Here is a 17,693-nt window from a genome sequence, read left to right as displayed (position 1 = left end):
TGGCCCTGGGTTGCAGAGATTTGAGTACTGTCTGGATGTTTTTTAAATGTTGCCTGGATCCTGAAAGGTGCTGGTGAGACAGAACCTTCTGCCTACCCAGCAACAGAATTTGACATTTAAATGAGCACTTGCAGGTAATGAGCTCAAAACATTATAATCTCATCGGAGAACCTACCTCTCAAGCAGAGGCCCCTCTTTTGGGCTAATGTTCCCACTTAACTTCTAAAAAGAAAATTCCATCCATTGACTTATATCTCCACCTTCTGCAATGAAACTTCCTGAGTCATTCTATGAAACAGTTCATGCATTGTATGTTTAAGACTACAAACCTGTACCTGTTACTAAAGATGAATAGATTTTAGATTCTGTTGAGCCATTTTCCTTTTCAGAATTGCTGTTTTTAGCTGAGCGCGCTGACCAGGCTAATTTGCATGTATGTGTAAGGGAAGCTTTTAAACAGTGCAGTTAGTATTGTTAGCTTTATGACATTTTTCCTGCAGTAATGTTTGACCAAATACTGTCTCAGCAGATAACCACATGATTTTGCAGCTGATATCAGTTCTTGGAGAATTGACCTTTATATTTAAACAGTCTTGTATATTCTCTAGAAATGGAATGTGTCTGAGCTCCTTAGTAGGAAGAGCCACAATACTGAGTTCGCTGAACTATCTGAGTTTGATAATCATTCCAGTATTTGAATTTGCCATGTCTAATTTTGTGCTTTTAATAGAAACAACACTAATGTGAAGCCAAAACTGTGCAAGACTTATTGAGGTTTTTTTTCTTTTTTTTCTCAGTTTTGATATAACTAGTAATATCCAGATACTGCAAAAGGATTCTAAAGAAGTGAATGTTGCTGGAAATGCCAGAATTTATTGCCCTTAGTTATCCTTGAGAAAGCAGTGATCAATCATTATCTTGAACTGCTGCCGTCCATATGCTAAAAGCACTCCTACAAGTGTTGGATGTTCAAGCTCAATACTTCTAAACTTAAAGAGCAGCAAAGGATTAGAGTTTCTCGGATTGTAAGTTCCAGGAGGTGGTCACCCCACAAGTAATGAGAGTTCCAATGGACAGATAGGAGACCATCTGGAAGTCAACAAGTAGGCACAGATATTTGTGAACGTGCTACTAAGCATTGGAAATAATTGGGAATAATGTCATCTTCAAATAGTGCCAGCGTAAAATAAATCATGCAGAGGGTTCAAATAGTCTTCAGAGAAAAGGGAGTGAGTCAGAGGGTGTGGTACCTGTCAGAACCAATGACATAAACAAATATTGAATTCATCAAGATAGATTTTCAGGAACTAGGGGTAACTTTGAATGTTCAGACTTGAAGGAGGTAATGAGTGCATTACTCTAAGTGTTGCTCACTACTGAGAATAGAAACCTACACTAGGTGGGAAACAGTTCAAAAGGTGGCTTACAACACATCCCAAGGGTAATTAGGAATGAACAATAGATGTTGGTCTTGCCAGAGGTGCTACACTTAGGAATTTTTTTTTTAAATGAAAATGGGGAGAATAAATATGTGGCAAGAGCTATGGTGCAGGAGGAAGTCCTTCAGATTCCCAAAGCATTAAGAACACTTCTGGGATAGGAAGCATCTCCTTAAAAGAGAAAGGTTTCGTCACAACATGACTGGGTCCAACATACTGACAGCAAGGTTCACCGTTGTGATTGGGAATAATTTGGAATTAATTGACCTGGGAGTAGTACCATTGTTTTTATAGAAATTGGATGATTTGTTTGTTTCCCCACAAAGTAGTGGTGAGTCTTGGTAACTCATAGAGACATGGAGGTCTACAGCATGTAAACAGGTCCTTCAACCTCACTTGCCCTTGCCACCTAGTTTTCACAATTAAATTAGTCCCATTTGTCTGCATTTGGACCAGATCCCTCTGTACCTGACTTATCCATGGAACTGTCTAAATATTTCTCAAATGACAAAATTGTACTCGCTTCCGCCATTCCAGACACTTGCTACCCTCTGTGTGAAAAAATTGTACCTCTCCCCTCTAACCTTAAACCTATTCCCTCTAGATTTAGACTTGCCTACCATGGGGAAAAGCTATCAGTTACCTACCTTATCTATGCCTCTTATGATTTTATAGACTTTTATAAGGTCACACCTCATTCTGCTGTGCTCCAGAGAACATAGCCCTGGCCTATCCAACCTCAAACCTTCCAGCTGAAGTAGCATCCTAGTAATTCTTTTCTTCACTCTTACTAGTTTAATAATATCCTTTCTATAATAGAGTACCCAGAGCTATATGCAGAGCCCCAACATCTTGTACAGCTGCAATAAGGCATCCCAACTTCTCTAGGAGAAAGTGAGAACTGCAGATACTGGAGATCAGAGCTGAAAATGTGTTGCTGGAAAAGCGCAGTGGTCTGATTGATGAAAGCAAGCATGCTAAAGACTTTCTTCATCAGCCCGTCGACATGTGACTCCACTTTAAAAAAGTTAAGAACCTGTTCCCTTAGATCTCTTTGTTCTATAGCACTCCTCAAGGCCCCACCATTGACTGTATAGGTGCTGCCGTGGTTTGGCCCATCAAAATGCACCACATTGTATTTATCTAAATTAAGTTCCATCCGCTATTTCTCAGCCCACGAGCTCAGTTGATCAAGATTTCACTGCATTCCCATACAACCTTTTTCACTGTCCACTCTACCACCAATTTTGGTGTCATTTACAAGCTTACTAACCATACCTCCTAAATTCTCATCCAAATTGTTTGTATAAATGACAAATAACAGTGGACCCAGTACCGATCCCTGTTGCACACCGCTGGTCACAGGTCTCTAGTCTGAAGAACAACCCTCTACCACCATCCTCTGTTTTCTACCGTCAAGCCATTTTTGTATCCAATTGGCTGGCTGTCTCTGGATCCCATGAGATTTAACCTTACTCAACAACGCACTATGCAGTACCTTGTCAAAGGCCTTGCTAACGTCATGTAAACAATATCTACCACAGTGCCCTCATCAACTTTCTTGGTCACCCCTTCAAAGAAACTCAATCAACTCAATACATTTATTCAACATTTCTGAAAAGACAATGGAAGCTGTGCCTTTGAATATTTTAAGGCAGAGGTGGATTGATTCTTGATAACAAAGGTATGAAAAGTCATTTGGTAGGTGAAAATACGGATTATAGGTTACAATTAGTCATAATGGTCTTAAATGGTAGAGCAAGCTTCAGGGACTGAATGATCTATTCTTGCCCTTCGTTTGAACGTTCAAAGAGTAGTAGTAAAGATGAATAAGGTCCTTCCTGGAGAAGAAAGAAGTGTCATAATTTGTGGGCGGCACGGTAGCACAGTGGTTCGCACTGCTGCCTCACAACGCCAAAGACCCGGATTCAATTCCTGCCTCAGGCGACTGACTGTGTGGAGTTTCACATTCTCCCCATGTCTGAATGGGTTTCCTCCAGGTGCTCCGGTTTCCTTCCACAGTCCAGAAATGTGCAGGTTAGGTGAATTGGCCATGCTAAATTGTCCGTAGTGTTAGTGGCAGGGGTAAATGTAGTGGAATGGGTTTGGGTGGGTTGTGTTTCGGCAGGTCAGTGTGGACTTGTTGGTCCAAAGGGCCTGTTTCCACACTGTAAGTAATCGAATCTAATCTAATCAAGTAAAAGCCCGACTAAGAAAGTCACTATTAACAATTCTCAAAACTCACTCAGACAAAGAAAGACTATAAGGAGTACATACACAAGTTTACAATGTCTGTCAATACATTATAGATATTGTAAATGCTGTAAATGTAGTGAATTAATTGTCTTGAGCTACAAGTGCAAAGGCATTTGGGATAATGATATTGTAAGAATGAAAATGTGGCCTAAAAATGCTGAGGACTGTATGCTTAATATTCAAGTGTATCCAGAAAAGGGAGTCAAATATAGAGTTAGACTAAATAACAAAGAGATTATTGGAAAGGAAAGATGTACTGAAGGATAAAAGACAAACATAATTTGGGTAGAGTTAAAAAGATATGTGATTAAGCTGCTGGGATCTTCTGTAGATCTTCAAAATAGTGTGACAGGGCTAAAAGAACAAATCTGCAGGGAAAGCTATAAGATGTGCAATAATTATAAAATGATAACATTAATGACTTAATATTAATAGAGATGTTGTTACAGTAAGGATAGGAGGATGGTGAAATTTCTGAAGAATTGTAAAAACTATATCTTTTCATTTTCTTGTATTTTTAATTGTGGACTAAAATGGGGGCAAGAGCAAGGATTGTGAAAGGAATTGCTGCACTTTTTAAAGGCAAGCTCCAGTTATTCCATGTGTTATTTGCTCTGCTGTTTGTTCAACTGATGGTGTTGAAGTTTAATGCAGATGAGCTGGCACCAGGGTATATGCAAAATAGGATTCAGCCAGCAACAAGTAGCTGATTTGGTCTGTGGGGTGGTGACCACTTGTCTTCTGCCTGCAAGCAACTATGTGGTTGCCTCCTAGCTACAGGTCATTCTGCTATAACATGCATTTTGTCCATATGGATTGGTGAATTGTGGAAGTTGTTTGGATAATGCAAACTTTCTACTGAATGGGTATAGCAATTTTCTACTAACGATCTTCTACAGTTATTTTCTATAGTGCGAGGTTGCAGAGGAACACAACTGTCGCATTATAGCAGAACAACCTAAGTTGATCAGCTTATGGGTATGAATGAGACAGCTATAAACCTTTGGACCATCAAAAGGGGAAGCAATGCCCTTTACTTAAGTGCTTTTATTATCTAAAGACTGAAGAAAGCTAGTTTATTTTCCATCACCAGTTGCTGTAAACTTGCTTTTAACCAAAGGTCAGAGACTTTCTAAGGTGTGAACCAGTCACTCTGTGCCTCCGACAAAGTAGTGAAAGTATTTGGAGAAGAGAGAGATCAAGGAACACCAAGCTCTGACAAGGCAAAAGGATCATCTCAACTACACCTGGGGACAAGTCCTATTGAACAGCCTTCCCAGCTTTTTCTTTCCTTCTATCCACAAGACCATTGCAAGGATGCCTACCTTGAAGAAGTTCTCCTCTCTCCATAAGAATTTCAGTGAGTCTCCCTCTCTCACTGCAACTCTTTGCTACCTTCTTCCCAGCCCCACCCCCCTCCCATTTATCTCTCCACCATGGAGGCCTCCCTGCTTCAGTTCTGTTGAAGGGCTTATGCCCGAAATGTCGATTTTCCTGCTCCTCGAATGCTGCCTGACTTGTTGTGCTTTTCTAGCACTACTCTAACCTAGACTCTGATTTCAATAATCTGCAGTCCTCACTTTTGCCCATTTTTGTTTTTACCCTGTCAGCATCTATGTATAGCGAGTTTAAAAAGGGTGTTAAGAGTTTGAACTAGTACAGTAAGTTCAGTTGATTACCAATAGTTATTATTTATTATAAATAGATTCTATTAAGTACAAAAGCCTGCTAATCCAGAGACCCAGGTAATATTCTGGGAACCTGAGTTTACTCTGGCATATTATGGAATCTATAGTTAATAGATTAATGATAACCATGAATCTATTATCAATTATTGGAAAGTTTCATATGTTTCATCAATATTCTTTAGGGAATGAAACTGTCATCTTTACCTGGTCTGGTCTGTGACTCCAGACCTATAGCCATGTGGCTGATTCTTAACTGCCCTCTGGGCAATTAAGTATGAGCGATAAATGCTGACCTAGCCAGTAACACCCTCACCAGGTGAATGAATAATAAATAAAAGAAAGCCTGGTCCATGCTTCCTGCTAATATGAGTCATAAATTTCAGGTAACTTGAGGATTTTATGTAATATGATAACAGTCTTTAGCTTTTGTGATGACTCTGAAAACAGTGAGGCTGAATTTACAAAGAGGCATGGCAGTACATTCAAGAGACCTTCCTGTACATTATTGGACCAACAATGAAGGAAGCATTGTTATTAGTCAGGAAATGGTATTGGGGAAATTAATGGGATTAAACCCAGCTAAGTCCCCAGGGCTTGATGCTCTGCATGAGAATACTTAAGGAAGTGGCCCTAGAAATAATGGATGCATTGGTAATCATTTTGCAGCATTCTGTAGATTCTGGAAGAGTTCCAGTGGGCTGGGGGGTATCTAATGTAACTCCACTCCCTTTAAAACAAAAGCCGGAAGAAAGAAAGTAGGGAATTATAGGGCAGTTCACCTGACATCGGTGGTAGGAAAGATGCTGAAGTCAATCATTAAGGATGTCATAACTGAGCATTTGGAAAGCAGTGACAAAATCAGTCCAAGTCAACATGGATTCACTAAAGGGAAATCATGCTTGACAAATCTTCGGGAATTCTTTGGGTATGTGACCAGTAAAGTAGTCAATGGTGAATCAGTTGGTGTTGTTTATCTGGACTATCAAAAGGCTTTTGACAAGGTTTCACACAAGAGATTAGTAAGCAAAAGCAAAGCTCATGTTATTGGAAGTAATGTGTCAGAGGCTGAGGGGTGACCTTATAGAGGTTTACAACATTATGAGGGGCATGGATAGAATAAATAGGCAAAATCTTTTCCTTGGTGTTGGTGAGTCCAGAACTAGAGGCCATAGATTTGGAGTAAGAAGGGAAAGATATAAAAGAGACCTAAGGGGCAACTTTTTCACACAGAGGGTGGAATGTGTATGAAATGAGCTGCCAGAGGAAGTGGTGGAGGCTGGTACAATTGCAACATTTAAAAAGCATCTGGATGGGTATATGAATAGGAAGGGTTTGGAGGGATATGGGTCGGGTGCTGGCAGGTGGGACTAGACTCATATCTGGTTGGCATGGACGGGTTGCACCGAAAGGTCTGTTTCCATGATGTATATCTGTATGAGTCTATGACTCTATGAGGTATCTGGATGGGTGCATGAATAGGAAGAGTTTGGAAGGATATGGGCCAAATGCTAACAAATGGGACTAGATCCATTTAGGATATCTGATTGGCATGGATGAGTTAGACTGAAGGTTCTGTTTCTATACTCTATAATTCTATGACTCAAGTGTCGCTGGACCCGAAACATTAACTCTGATTTCTCTTCACAGATGCTGCCAGACCTGCTGAGATTTTCCAGCAGTTTCTGTTTTTGTTTTATACGTTGATGATATTTTGCCAATTGTCAGTGTTGTAAGATCTACTTAAAAATTGTAGCCATCTTTGAAAAATATATTTTTTGTTACAGATTATTTCATTTCTAGAAGTAAGATTTAATTAAAAACAACCAGCATTCATCTAGCATTAATGCAAATGAACTGCCCAAGACACTTGGCAGAAATACAGACTCAAAAATTGACACCAAGCTGAAGAATTAAGCTATTGGGAGATGTCTAAGAACTGAATTAAAAAGGTCAGATTTAAGGAGGTTTTCAAGGACGAAAGATAGGTGGACATGGCAGAGGGAATTAGGGAGGGAATTCTCTTCAATAGAAAATAAACTAAATGAAATCTGTCACCATTCATGAGAATTTCAGCCAAAGTTATTAAGAAATCCATGTCAATAGAGTTTGAATCTGAATGATGTGGAAAGTATGATTTCATAATTCCTAACAAACCTTAGTTACAAATCGGGAAGAGCAAAGGCTTAGGGCCTAGTTAACAATGCAAAGCACTGTGCTTTACGCTTGACCAGCACTGATTGTCCTTTGCATCTTGACTCATTAATTAGCACTCTCAACTGAGTTAAAATTTGGTGTTATTCAAGAATCTCTACAGACTTTAGTACATAATCTTGACAGACATTTTAACATACTACTGAAGGAATCTCAACACTGCATGGCAATTCAGTTCATTCTGAATTAAAGGTCAGTTTTTTTTATCAGTCAGATTTTGTGGTTTCCGTGTACAGTTGACCTTATGACTAGATGCTCCTTTCTCTACGTTGTTGTAGGTCTTGGCTTGGATTCCACCAAACTCCCCCCTCAGAACAGCCAATCAGACTGGCCTGAGTTAAAAAGAATTTTTACAGAAGCATTTGCTGCAAAGAGCCAAGAACACTGGACCAAGATCTTTGATGGAACTGATGCTTGTGTTACTCCTGTTTTGTCTTTCCAAGAAGCTTTCAGTCATCCACACAATCGAGAAAGGGGATCTTTTATTACTGCTCAGGATGGACAAGTCAGCCCAAGACCAGCTCCGGTCCTGTCCCGGACCCCAGCCATTGTCAGCTTGGAAAGGGATCCACGAGTGGGAGAGCACACACAACTTGTGTTGGCCGAGCATGGTTTCACAAAAGAACAGATGAATAAACTCGAGTCTGCTGGTGTTATTGAATGCAATAGATCAAAATCTAATTTGTAACAGAAAATATGTATTATTTCACAATACTATAATAATCAAATTTTGTGCCCGAGTGATATTTGAATAATTTCATTTTCAAAAAAAATGAATTTTATTTTTCTCATTAAATTTTAAAAATTGAATCAATTGCTATCAAACATAAGCATTTACACAAACAAATTAATTTTCTACATTTTCAATAAGTATTGAAATTAAACGAACATGAGACTCATTGCAGCATGCCTCGACGTAGAATTTCTTTCAAATAACTGCAATTTTTCCATTGCCAAACAGCCAACAATTGTAAGTAGAAAGCACACAGTTGTTGCCACTCGGCCCAGTGCCGTATGACCTGCCGTATCTTCAAATAAGAGACAAAAGAGCTATTTGGAGCCCACATTGCTGACACAGCCATACTTCAGGAAACCAGGTCCACGTGAAACTTGAACCTGCTGAATTGATCACAAACCAACAGGATGTGGTGATAAAAAGTATGGACCTGAATAGAGAACCTAGGAACAGCCGTATCCCGTTTATCCCTCAAGCATTGCTCTCCTTTTAGATCTGATCATGCCACATTCCTTTCCTGATCTGATAGAAAATGGATCAACGTTTCAACAATGGGGTTGCCTCAGTGTCACCATTTAGATTACTAGATACTTGATATTTGCCCACTTTTGGATGTAAAGTAACACTTTTAAATAATCTAACTCTTATGTATTAACCAGTTTCTAAAATTGTACCTTTTTTGGTGAAACTTTCTTTAAGAAGTTTGATCGTGGTATGTGGGCATCCCTAAACCACAACCACTGGTTTGTCTCTCTCTCTCTCTCTCTCTCTCTCTCTCTCTCTCTAAGAGACTGTGAAGCAAACTGGTCATGTCGAGGAAATAAATGCTGGAGAAAACATTGCTCAGGTCAGCTGACAGACTGGAGAGGATTCCGTGGTTTCAGCAATCAGCAACTTCATCCACGTGCATGGGGAGAAACAGAAGCAAAGACATTTGCCAGAGGCTGCAGTGCAGTGAGTCATGTCACTATCTGGCTGCCTCTTTGGGTAAGTTGGCAGGGAGAGTCAGGGTCACCTGGAGAGGTGTGGTCTCCATCGTCCTAGACATTGGTCCTCAGGGCTGGAAGCATGGCGTTAGGGTAATAGAGAACCTAGTGTGCACTGCAGGAGTCCTGTCCTCACAAGGAGACAAAGAGGTGACAGGAAGAATCCAGTTGGAGGAGAAACCATATATATGTCCTCAAATGTCTCCACTCAGGACACTCCAGAGGCAGCCAAGTCCTCCATCTCTAACCTGTCTGCATCCCACTGGCTGAAACAGAAGTGATAAACCTCCAGGGCTGACATGCTCTATTGCCAGCTGTGGAACTAGAGATTACACTAGGATGTAGTGTAAGGCACTAACTCATGAATGGCAAAACATGCTTAACAAATATACTGGAACTTAAAAAAAATTACTCCTCCCTAACTCCCTGTCAAATATTCCAAACTTTCCTGAGTCTTTGGAGTCAATAGGCCTTCCTGGCACTAGTTGCAGTCCCATTCCATGACCAGGTTCTAGAGCTGTCAGAACTTTTGGAGGCACTAGCCTATCAGTTGATCTACAGTTCCCACTCGATCAGAAATCTCACATTGCACAAACTCATTGTGTGTGTTCTGACGATGCAGCAGGCTTCTAGGCCTGTGGGCTCACGCCCGACGTTCTTTCTGCCGTTATGTGGCAATAAAGCTGTTTAAAAATGTAGACAGATGAATACTCATCTCTCCCAGCAATGACAAATATGTACAACATATGCCATTCCTAACCCTAACCCAATGCTTTTTCATCTGCTTTTCCATAACATTATCTTTTAAGATATCACCATGAAAAGGTATGCACGATTTTCTATGTAGTAAAGAAGATAAACTCCAGAAGATAAACTCGTGCTTTCATAAGGTTGGCAACTGTGGTGAGGAGGTGAGGTGAATTTGGAACCTTTTGTCAAAGACACAAAATTTCAATGGGATTTGTGCCTCACATAGAGTCATAGAGATGTACAGTACAGATACAGACCCTTCGATCCAACATGTCCATGTCGACCAGATATCCCAACCCAATCTAGTCCCACATGCCAGCACCCGGCCCATATCCCTCCAAACTCTTCCTATTCATATCCCCATCCAAATGCCTCTTAAATGTTGCAATTGTACCAGCCTCCACCACACCCTCTGGCAGCTCATTGCATACATGTACCACCCTCTGCATGAAAATGTTGCCCCTTAGGTCTCTTTTATCTCATTCCCCTCTCACCCTAAACCTATGCCCTCTAGTTCTGGACCCCCTGACCCCAGGGAAAAGACTTTGTCTATTTATCCTATCCATGCCCCTCATAATTTTGTAAACCTCTATAAGGTCACCCCTCAGCTGCTGACGCTCCAGGAAAACCAGCCACAGCCTGTTTAAGCTCTCCTTGTAGCTCAGGTCATCCAACCCTGGCAACATCCTTGTAAATCTTTTCTGAACCCTTTCAAATTTCACAACAACTTTCCGGTAGGAAAGAGACCAGAATTGCATGCAATATTCCAACAGTGGCCAAACCAATGTCCTGTACAACCGCAACATATCCTCCCAACTCCTGTACTCAATACTCTGACCAATAAAGGAAAGCATACCAAACGCCGCCTTCACTATCCTATCTGCCTGTGACTCCACTTTCAAGGGGCTATGAACCTGCACTCCAAGGTCTCTTTGTTCAGCAACACTCCCTAGGATCTTATCATTAAGTGTATAAGTCCTGCTAAGATTTGCTTCCCCAAAATGCAGCACCTCACATTTATCTGAATTAAACTCCATCTGCCACTTCTCAGCCCATTGGTCCATCTGGTCAAGATCCTAGTGTAATCTGAGGTAACCTCTTTGCTGTCCATTGCACCTCCAATGTTGGTGTCATCTGCAAACTTACTAACTGTACTTCTTATGCTCGCACCCAAATCATTTGTGTAAATGACAAAAAGTAGAGGGCCCAGCACCCAGCACTCCACTGGTCACAAGCCTCCAGTCAAAAACAACCCTCCACCACCACCCTCTGTCTTTTACCTTTGAGCCAGTTCTGTATCCAAATGGCTAATTCTCCCTGTATTCCATGAGATCCAACCTTGCTAATCAGTCTCCTATGGGGAACCTTGTCGAACATCTTACTAAAGTCCATATCAATCACATCAACTGCTCTGTCTTCATCAATCTTCTTTGTTACTTCTTCAAAAAACTCAATCAGGTTTGTGAGGCATGATTTCCCATGCACAAAGCCATGTTGACTGTCCCTAATCAGTCCTTGCCTTTCCAAATACATGTACATCCTGGCCCTCAGGATTCCCTCCAACAACTTGCCCACCACTGAGGTCAGGCTCACCGGTCTATAGTTCCCTGACTTGTCTTTACCGCCCTTCTTAAACAGTGGCACCACGTTTGCCAACCTCCAGTCTTTCAGCACCTCACCTGTGACTATTGGTGATACAAATGTCTCAGCAAGAGGCCCAGCAATCACTTCTCTAGCTTCCCACAGAGTTCTCGGGTACATCTGATCAGGTCGTGGGGATTTATCCACTTTTAACCATTTCAAGACATCCAGCACTTCCTCCTCTGTAATCTGGAGATTTTGCAAGATATCACCATCTATTTCCCTCCAGTCTATATCTTCCATATCCTTTTTCACAGTAAATACTGATGCAAAATATTCATTTAGTATCTCCCCCATTTTCTATGGCTTTGCACAAAGGCAGCCTTACTAATCTTTTCTCTCCTGAAAAATGTGTTGCTGGAAAAGCGCACCAGGTCAGGTAGCATCCAAGGAGCAGGAGAATTGATGTTTCGGGCATAAGCCCTTCTTCAGGCCTATTCTCTCCCTAGTTACCCTTTTGTCCTTAATATATTTGTGAAAACCCTTTGGATTCTCTTTAATTCTATTTGCCAAAGCTATCTCATGTCGCCGTTTTGCCCTCCTGATTTCCCTCTTAAGTATATTCCTACTTTCTTTATACTCGTCTAAGGATTCAGTCGATCTATCCTGTCTATACTTGACATATGCTTCCTTCTTTTTCTTAACCAAACCCTCAATTTCTTTAGTCATCCAGCATTCCCTATATCTACCAGCCTTTCCTTTCGCCCTGACAGGAATATACTTTCTCAGGATTCTTGTTATCTCATTTCTGAAGGCTTCTCTATTTCCAGCCGTCCCTTTATCTTCGAACATCTGCCTCCAATCAGCTTTCAAAAGTTCTTGCCTAATACCGTCAAAATTGGTCTTTCTCCAATTTAGGACTTCAACTTTTAGATCTGGTCTATCCTTTTCCATCACTATTGTAAAACAAATAGAATTATGGTCGCTGGCCCCAAAGTGCTCTCCCACTGACACCTCAGTCACCTGCCCTGCCTTGTTTCCCAAGAGTAGGTCAAGTTTTGCATCTTCTCTAGTACGTACATCCACGTACTGAATCAGAAAATTATCTTGTACACACTTAAGAAATTCCTCTCCATCTAAACCTTTAAGACTGTGGAAGTCCCAGTCGATGTTTGGAAAGATAAAATCCCCTACCATAACTATCCTATTATTCTTACAGATAGCTGAGATCTCCTTACAAGTTTGTTTCTCAATTTCCCTCTGACTATTGGGGGGTCTATAATACAATCCCCATAAGGTGATCATCCCTTTCTTATTTCTCAGTTCCACCCAAATAACTTCTCGGGATGTATTTCCAGGAATATCCTCCCTCAGCACAGCTGTAATGCTATCCCTTCTCAAAAATGCCACTGTCCATCCTCTCTTGCCTCCCTTTCTATCCTTCCTGTAGCATTTGTATCCTTCCTGGAACATTAAGCTGCCAGTCCTGCCCATCCCTGAGCCATGTTTTCCTAATTGCTATGATATCCCAGTCCCATGTTCCTAACCATGCCTTGAGTTCATCTACCTTCCCTGTTCAGCCCCTTGCATTGAAATAAATGCAGTTTAATTTATTAGTCCTACCTTGTCCCTGCCTGCCTAGACTGTTTGACTCACTTCTGTTCTCAGCTGTACCAGTCTCAGATAGGTCTATAAAATGTTTATGCAATTTCCCTTCCATTGCATTGAAATATAGTCATTAACTCTCCCTTCCACTTAGTTAAATATTCCCTGCACCATGAAGTTGTATAATTGTTTTTTGAAGAGAATCAGACAGCAGCCACAGTACTCCGTCAGTAACAATGACATCATCCAGTGTTCAATTTGAAATTCATTCAGTGGCCATTGATTATAATGACAGCATTCAAAAGTCTTCCTTGGATTTTGCAACCAAGGTTCCTTGCTGTTTTCTATTTTTGAGACCGACCTAGCTGGTCTACTTCTGAAATTTAGAGTTGGAGTTGAATGGCCGCACCATGTGCTGGAGCTGTGCTCTGCATTAATGGCTGCACAGGCTTGTACTGGTGTGGCTTTTTCCCACTACATCACACAAGGGACAGGTGATGAATGTTGGCCCAGCCAGCGGTGCCCACATCCCACAAGTAAATAAATACAAAAAAGTGAGGTCAGCACTTTAAAGTGTGCTGTGATCAGCCTATTAAAAAGTCAACTTACTTGGAGAGACAAGCAAATCTTTTAGGGAGATGTGAGATGAGGTTTATGGTCTTTAATTTCTAAAAAGCCTTGGTTTGGAAAAGACTATTGTGGGTTCCGTTCCGTTGGGTGACTATCAATCCTTCTGGTTAATGATTTTCTGTTTCTCATGAACCAATGTGGTTCTGTTTCTCATGAACCAATGAGATACCAGAGAGGTTGCAAGTCCCTCTCCGTTTCTCATTAGACATACTGGAAAGCTGAGGGATGACTTTATAGAGGTTTACAAAATCATGAGGAGTATGGATAGGATATATAGACAAAGTCTCTTCCCTGGAGTGGGTGAGTCCAGAAGTAGAGTGCATAGGTTTAGGGTGAAAGAGGAAAGATATAAAAGAGACCTAAGGGTCAACTTTTTCACGCAGAGGCTGGTATGTGTATGGAATGAGCTGCCAGAGGAAGTGGTGGAGGCAAGTACGATTGCAACATTTAAAAGAATAGGAAGGGTTTGGAGAGATATGGGCCAGGTGCTGGCAGGTGGGACTAAATTAACTTAGGATATCTGGTCGGCATGGACAGGTTGGACTGAAGGGTCTGTTTCCGTGCTGTACATCTCTGTGACTCGCTGACTTTACTCCTCTGACTAATCAGAAAGGAAGAGGCAGTGCTGCCCATCTCAAAGTGGTACTCTAACCTGATCCTTACTGAGCTCCTGATCGAGGTGGTTTCGTACACGCTGAAGTGGTGGCAGCAACTGATCTTGTGCATTGTTTGGTCAGGGCTGTCCATGTTGTCTAAGGGTTCAGGTGGAAATAAGATTTCTTCCACTGGCCTGTTCAGTTCTGTTGGTTGCCATCGGATTTGAGTGTGTGACTGCTCCGATTTCATTATGTGTGCTTTATCTGTATCACCTGGGATCGTTCATAACCAGTTCACAAACTACACGCCACCATTTGCACAATGTTTGTGCGATTAGCAGGTTTTTGGAGCCTGTGCATGCTAGACACCACACAAATATAAATTGTTGATATTTATTAATTATTTACATTGTGTAGGGCCATTGGTGAGCTGGACCTAATTAGAACCTTTCTCCATGAGATCCCAGTCCACTGAGATCCAACATCATCTGACTTAATGAGTCACAGAATCATACAGCATGGAAACTGACCATTGAGCCCAACTTGTCCATGTTGACCAGGTTTCCCAAACTGAATTAGTGCCATTTGCCTGTGCTTGGCCCATATCCCTCTCAACCTTTCCTATTCATGTACTTGCAACTATACTTTGATCTACCATTTTCTCTAGCAGTTTATTCCATTGGCACACCACCCTCCATGAAACAGTTGCTTCAATGGTCCTTTTAAAACTTTTCCCCCGACTTTAAAATTATGCTGTTTAGTTTTGAACTCTCCTACCCTATGGAAAAGACCTTTTCTATTTACCTTAATTATGCCCGTCATGATTTTATAAGTTCATCCCCCAATCTCCTATGCTCCTGGGAAAAAAGTCCCAGCCTATCCAGTCTCTCCTTATGACACAAACCCTCTAGTCCCATTAATATCCTTATAAATCTTTTCTGCCCTTTTCAATTTAATAATGTCCTTTTTATAGCATGACCAGAATTGTTAATAGTATTCCAAAAGTGATGTCACCAACATCCTGTACAGCTGCAACATGACAACTTTTCTACTCAATATACTGACTAATGAAGGCAAGCATGCTAAACACCTTCTTTACCACCCTGCGTACCTGCAACTCCACTTTGACAGAACTATTAACCTGAACCCTTAGGGCTCTCTGTATAACAATGCTCCCCACTTAGCATTAACTGTGTGAGTCCTGCCCATGTTTACCATACCAACATGCAACATCTCACATTTATTCAAATTAAACTACATCTGCTGCTCCTTGGCCCAGTGGCCCAGCTGATAGAGATCCCATTGTACTCTTTCTTCACTTCAGTCTAGCTAGTATCATAAAGTTATTAATCCACGTATTACAAAAGATAAAGGCTGAAGTCATACATCTCACCTGAAATATATAGAATACTGGTTACTGGCAGTCAACTGCTGCTCAGATGGACAATTAGCTCTTTCAAAATTAAAACTTAATTGGGCTGTCCAATTAATATTTTCCAATGATTTTTAAAATCATCTACAGTAATAAGTCCCCAGTGATAAATTTGGGCCAGTTTCCTGCAGGCGGCAATGTGAGTCAGAAAGAATTGCTGCTCCAGGAATGAGGTTTCACAGATATTAAAGCATGAAGCTCATTTGGATCCCTCACACAGGAAAGTGTCCCAGTAGCACTGGGTAACTGGTGAGATTGGCTGCCATAGCAATCACTTACAGAACCTCATAATTAGGAGGTGAAGTGGGTCTGTGGAAGAAGTCTAAACGTTTCTTGTGAGGTCTGCTCAAGAAACCTACTCTATAAAGATTTTAAGTGGGAGGGTTATTGTTTTGATGACAAGACATTCTTGCTTTCCTGTGACCAGCATCATTTACTACTTTAACAGAGTACTATAGCAGGGCCTAACTTAAAACGTTCACTCAAAGGGTAATGGATGGAGTTTGCATCTTTGGCCAGCTGTAAAACTGGGGATAATGGATTGGCCACACATACACCCCGGAGAAAGTGAGGACTATAGATGCTGGAAATCAGAGTCGAGAGTGTAATGCTGGAAAAGCACAACAGGTCAGGCAGCATCCGAGGAGCAGAAGAATTGACATCTTGGGCATAAGCCCTTCTGCCTGGAACGTCGATTCTCCTGGTTCTTGGATGCTCCCTGACCTGATGTGCTTTTCCAGCACTACACTCTCTACATTACATACCCCATCTGATTTTCAAAGGAAATAAGTCATAGTGCCTGTCAGGTGGCTGGTCTAAAATGACTTCCTGTTAAAGTTGAGTGTTCTGGCAGTTATCTCTTGATAATGGAATATTCTAATCCATGTCAAATAATGTTAGTGGTGTCACTTGCTGAACAAATTGTTGTAGGAGGTAATTGGTTCAACCTCACCCATTGTCTCCTGCAATGTGTATGCCTCTACTGGTGTCTAAAACATAGGAGGAACTACAATTGGTAGTCGGATGAATCCTTGTTTTTGCTGTGCACAATGTCGTCTCCTCATTACTACTAATATATTGTGTTGTCAACAATTATACACATTTTTATAAGCATGACAAATAATTATTTTATCATTTAGACAGTATGTTAATATAATTTTCATTAGTGCTGGTCACAATAGGTCTATGGACATGATGTTTTATGAAAGCCATACCGTAATGTTCAATACAGAACATGGTGGAATCTGTTTTTGGTGCAAAATTGCAGATTTTTATATTTCAGCCTTTTATTTATATATTGCAAGAAAATAAGTTTTTTGGAAGTAAGAGTCCAACTGTTAGGAAAACAAAAATCCAAACAGATGGCAGCATAGGGTATGGTGATTAACGAGTTTTTTGGTCTTAAATGAGTTAATAGCCTAACCAATATAAAAGAAGTGTGACAGAATCCCATTGAATGTGCATTCCTATGCCATGTGGGATCTCCTGAGCTGAAGAGCTTGATCACCAGTTAGCATCATTGCATGCATCTGTGAGACCGAGTGCCACATTGGTAGCATGATTGTGGCTGTGGAAAGAGTATGTAGGCAGTGAAGTAACTATGAACCTGAATCCATAGGTCACTCTAGAATATAATGTTGCCTCCCTACAGCCAGGGTCAAAAGATGTCACTGAGAGATTGCAGTGCACTCTAAAGGGAAAGGCTGAGCTGAGAGAGGTTACGGTCTTTATTAGTACCAAAAATGTAGGCTGTTTTTATTCACTCATGGGATGTGGGTGTCAC

The 17,693-nt window shown here is 41.0% G+C and overlaps 1 protein-coding gene across 1 annotated transcript in view; it reads left to right on the top strand.

Moving 5' to 3' along the window:
* Positions 1-8,404, top strand: part of amacr (alpha-methylacyl-CoA racemase) — an 85,053-nt gene extending 76,649 nt beyond the window's left edge. Inside the window, exon 6 of the mRNA XM_060829221.1 lies at positions 7,873-8,404. Coding sequence (XP_060685204.1) covers positions 7,873-8,282 — 410 coding nt within the window. The 3' untranslated portion in view covers positions 8,283-8,404. The remainder of the gene's footprint in view (positions 1-7,872) is intronic.
* Positions 8,405-17,693: the final 9,289 nt, after the last annotated feature.

This window comes from Hemiscyllium ocellatum, chromosome 1 (genome assembly GCF_020745735.1).
Source record: "Hemiscyllium ocellatum isolate sHemOce1 chromosome 1, sHemOce1.pat.X.cur, whole genome shotgun sequence".
Lineage (NCBI taxonomy): Eukaryota > Metazoa > Chordata > Chondrichthyes > Orectolobiformes > Hemiscylliidae > Hemiscyllium > Hemiscyllium ocellatum.
Note: the sequence above shows the minus strand (reverse complement) of the source record. Positions and strands in the feature narration are given on the sequence as shown.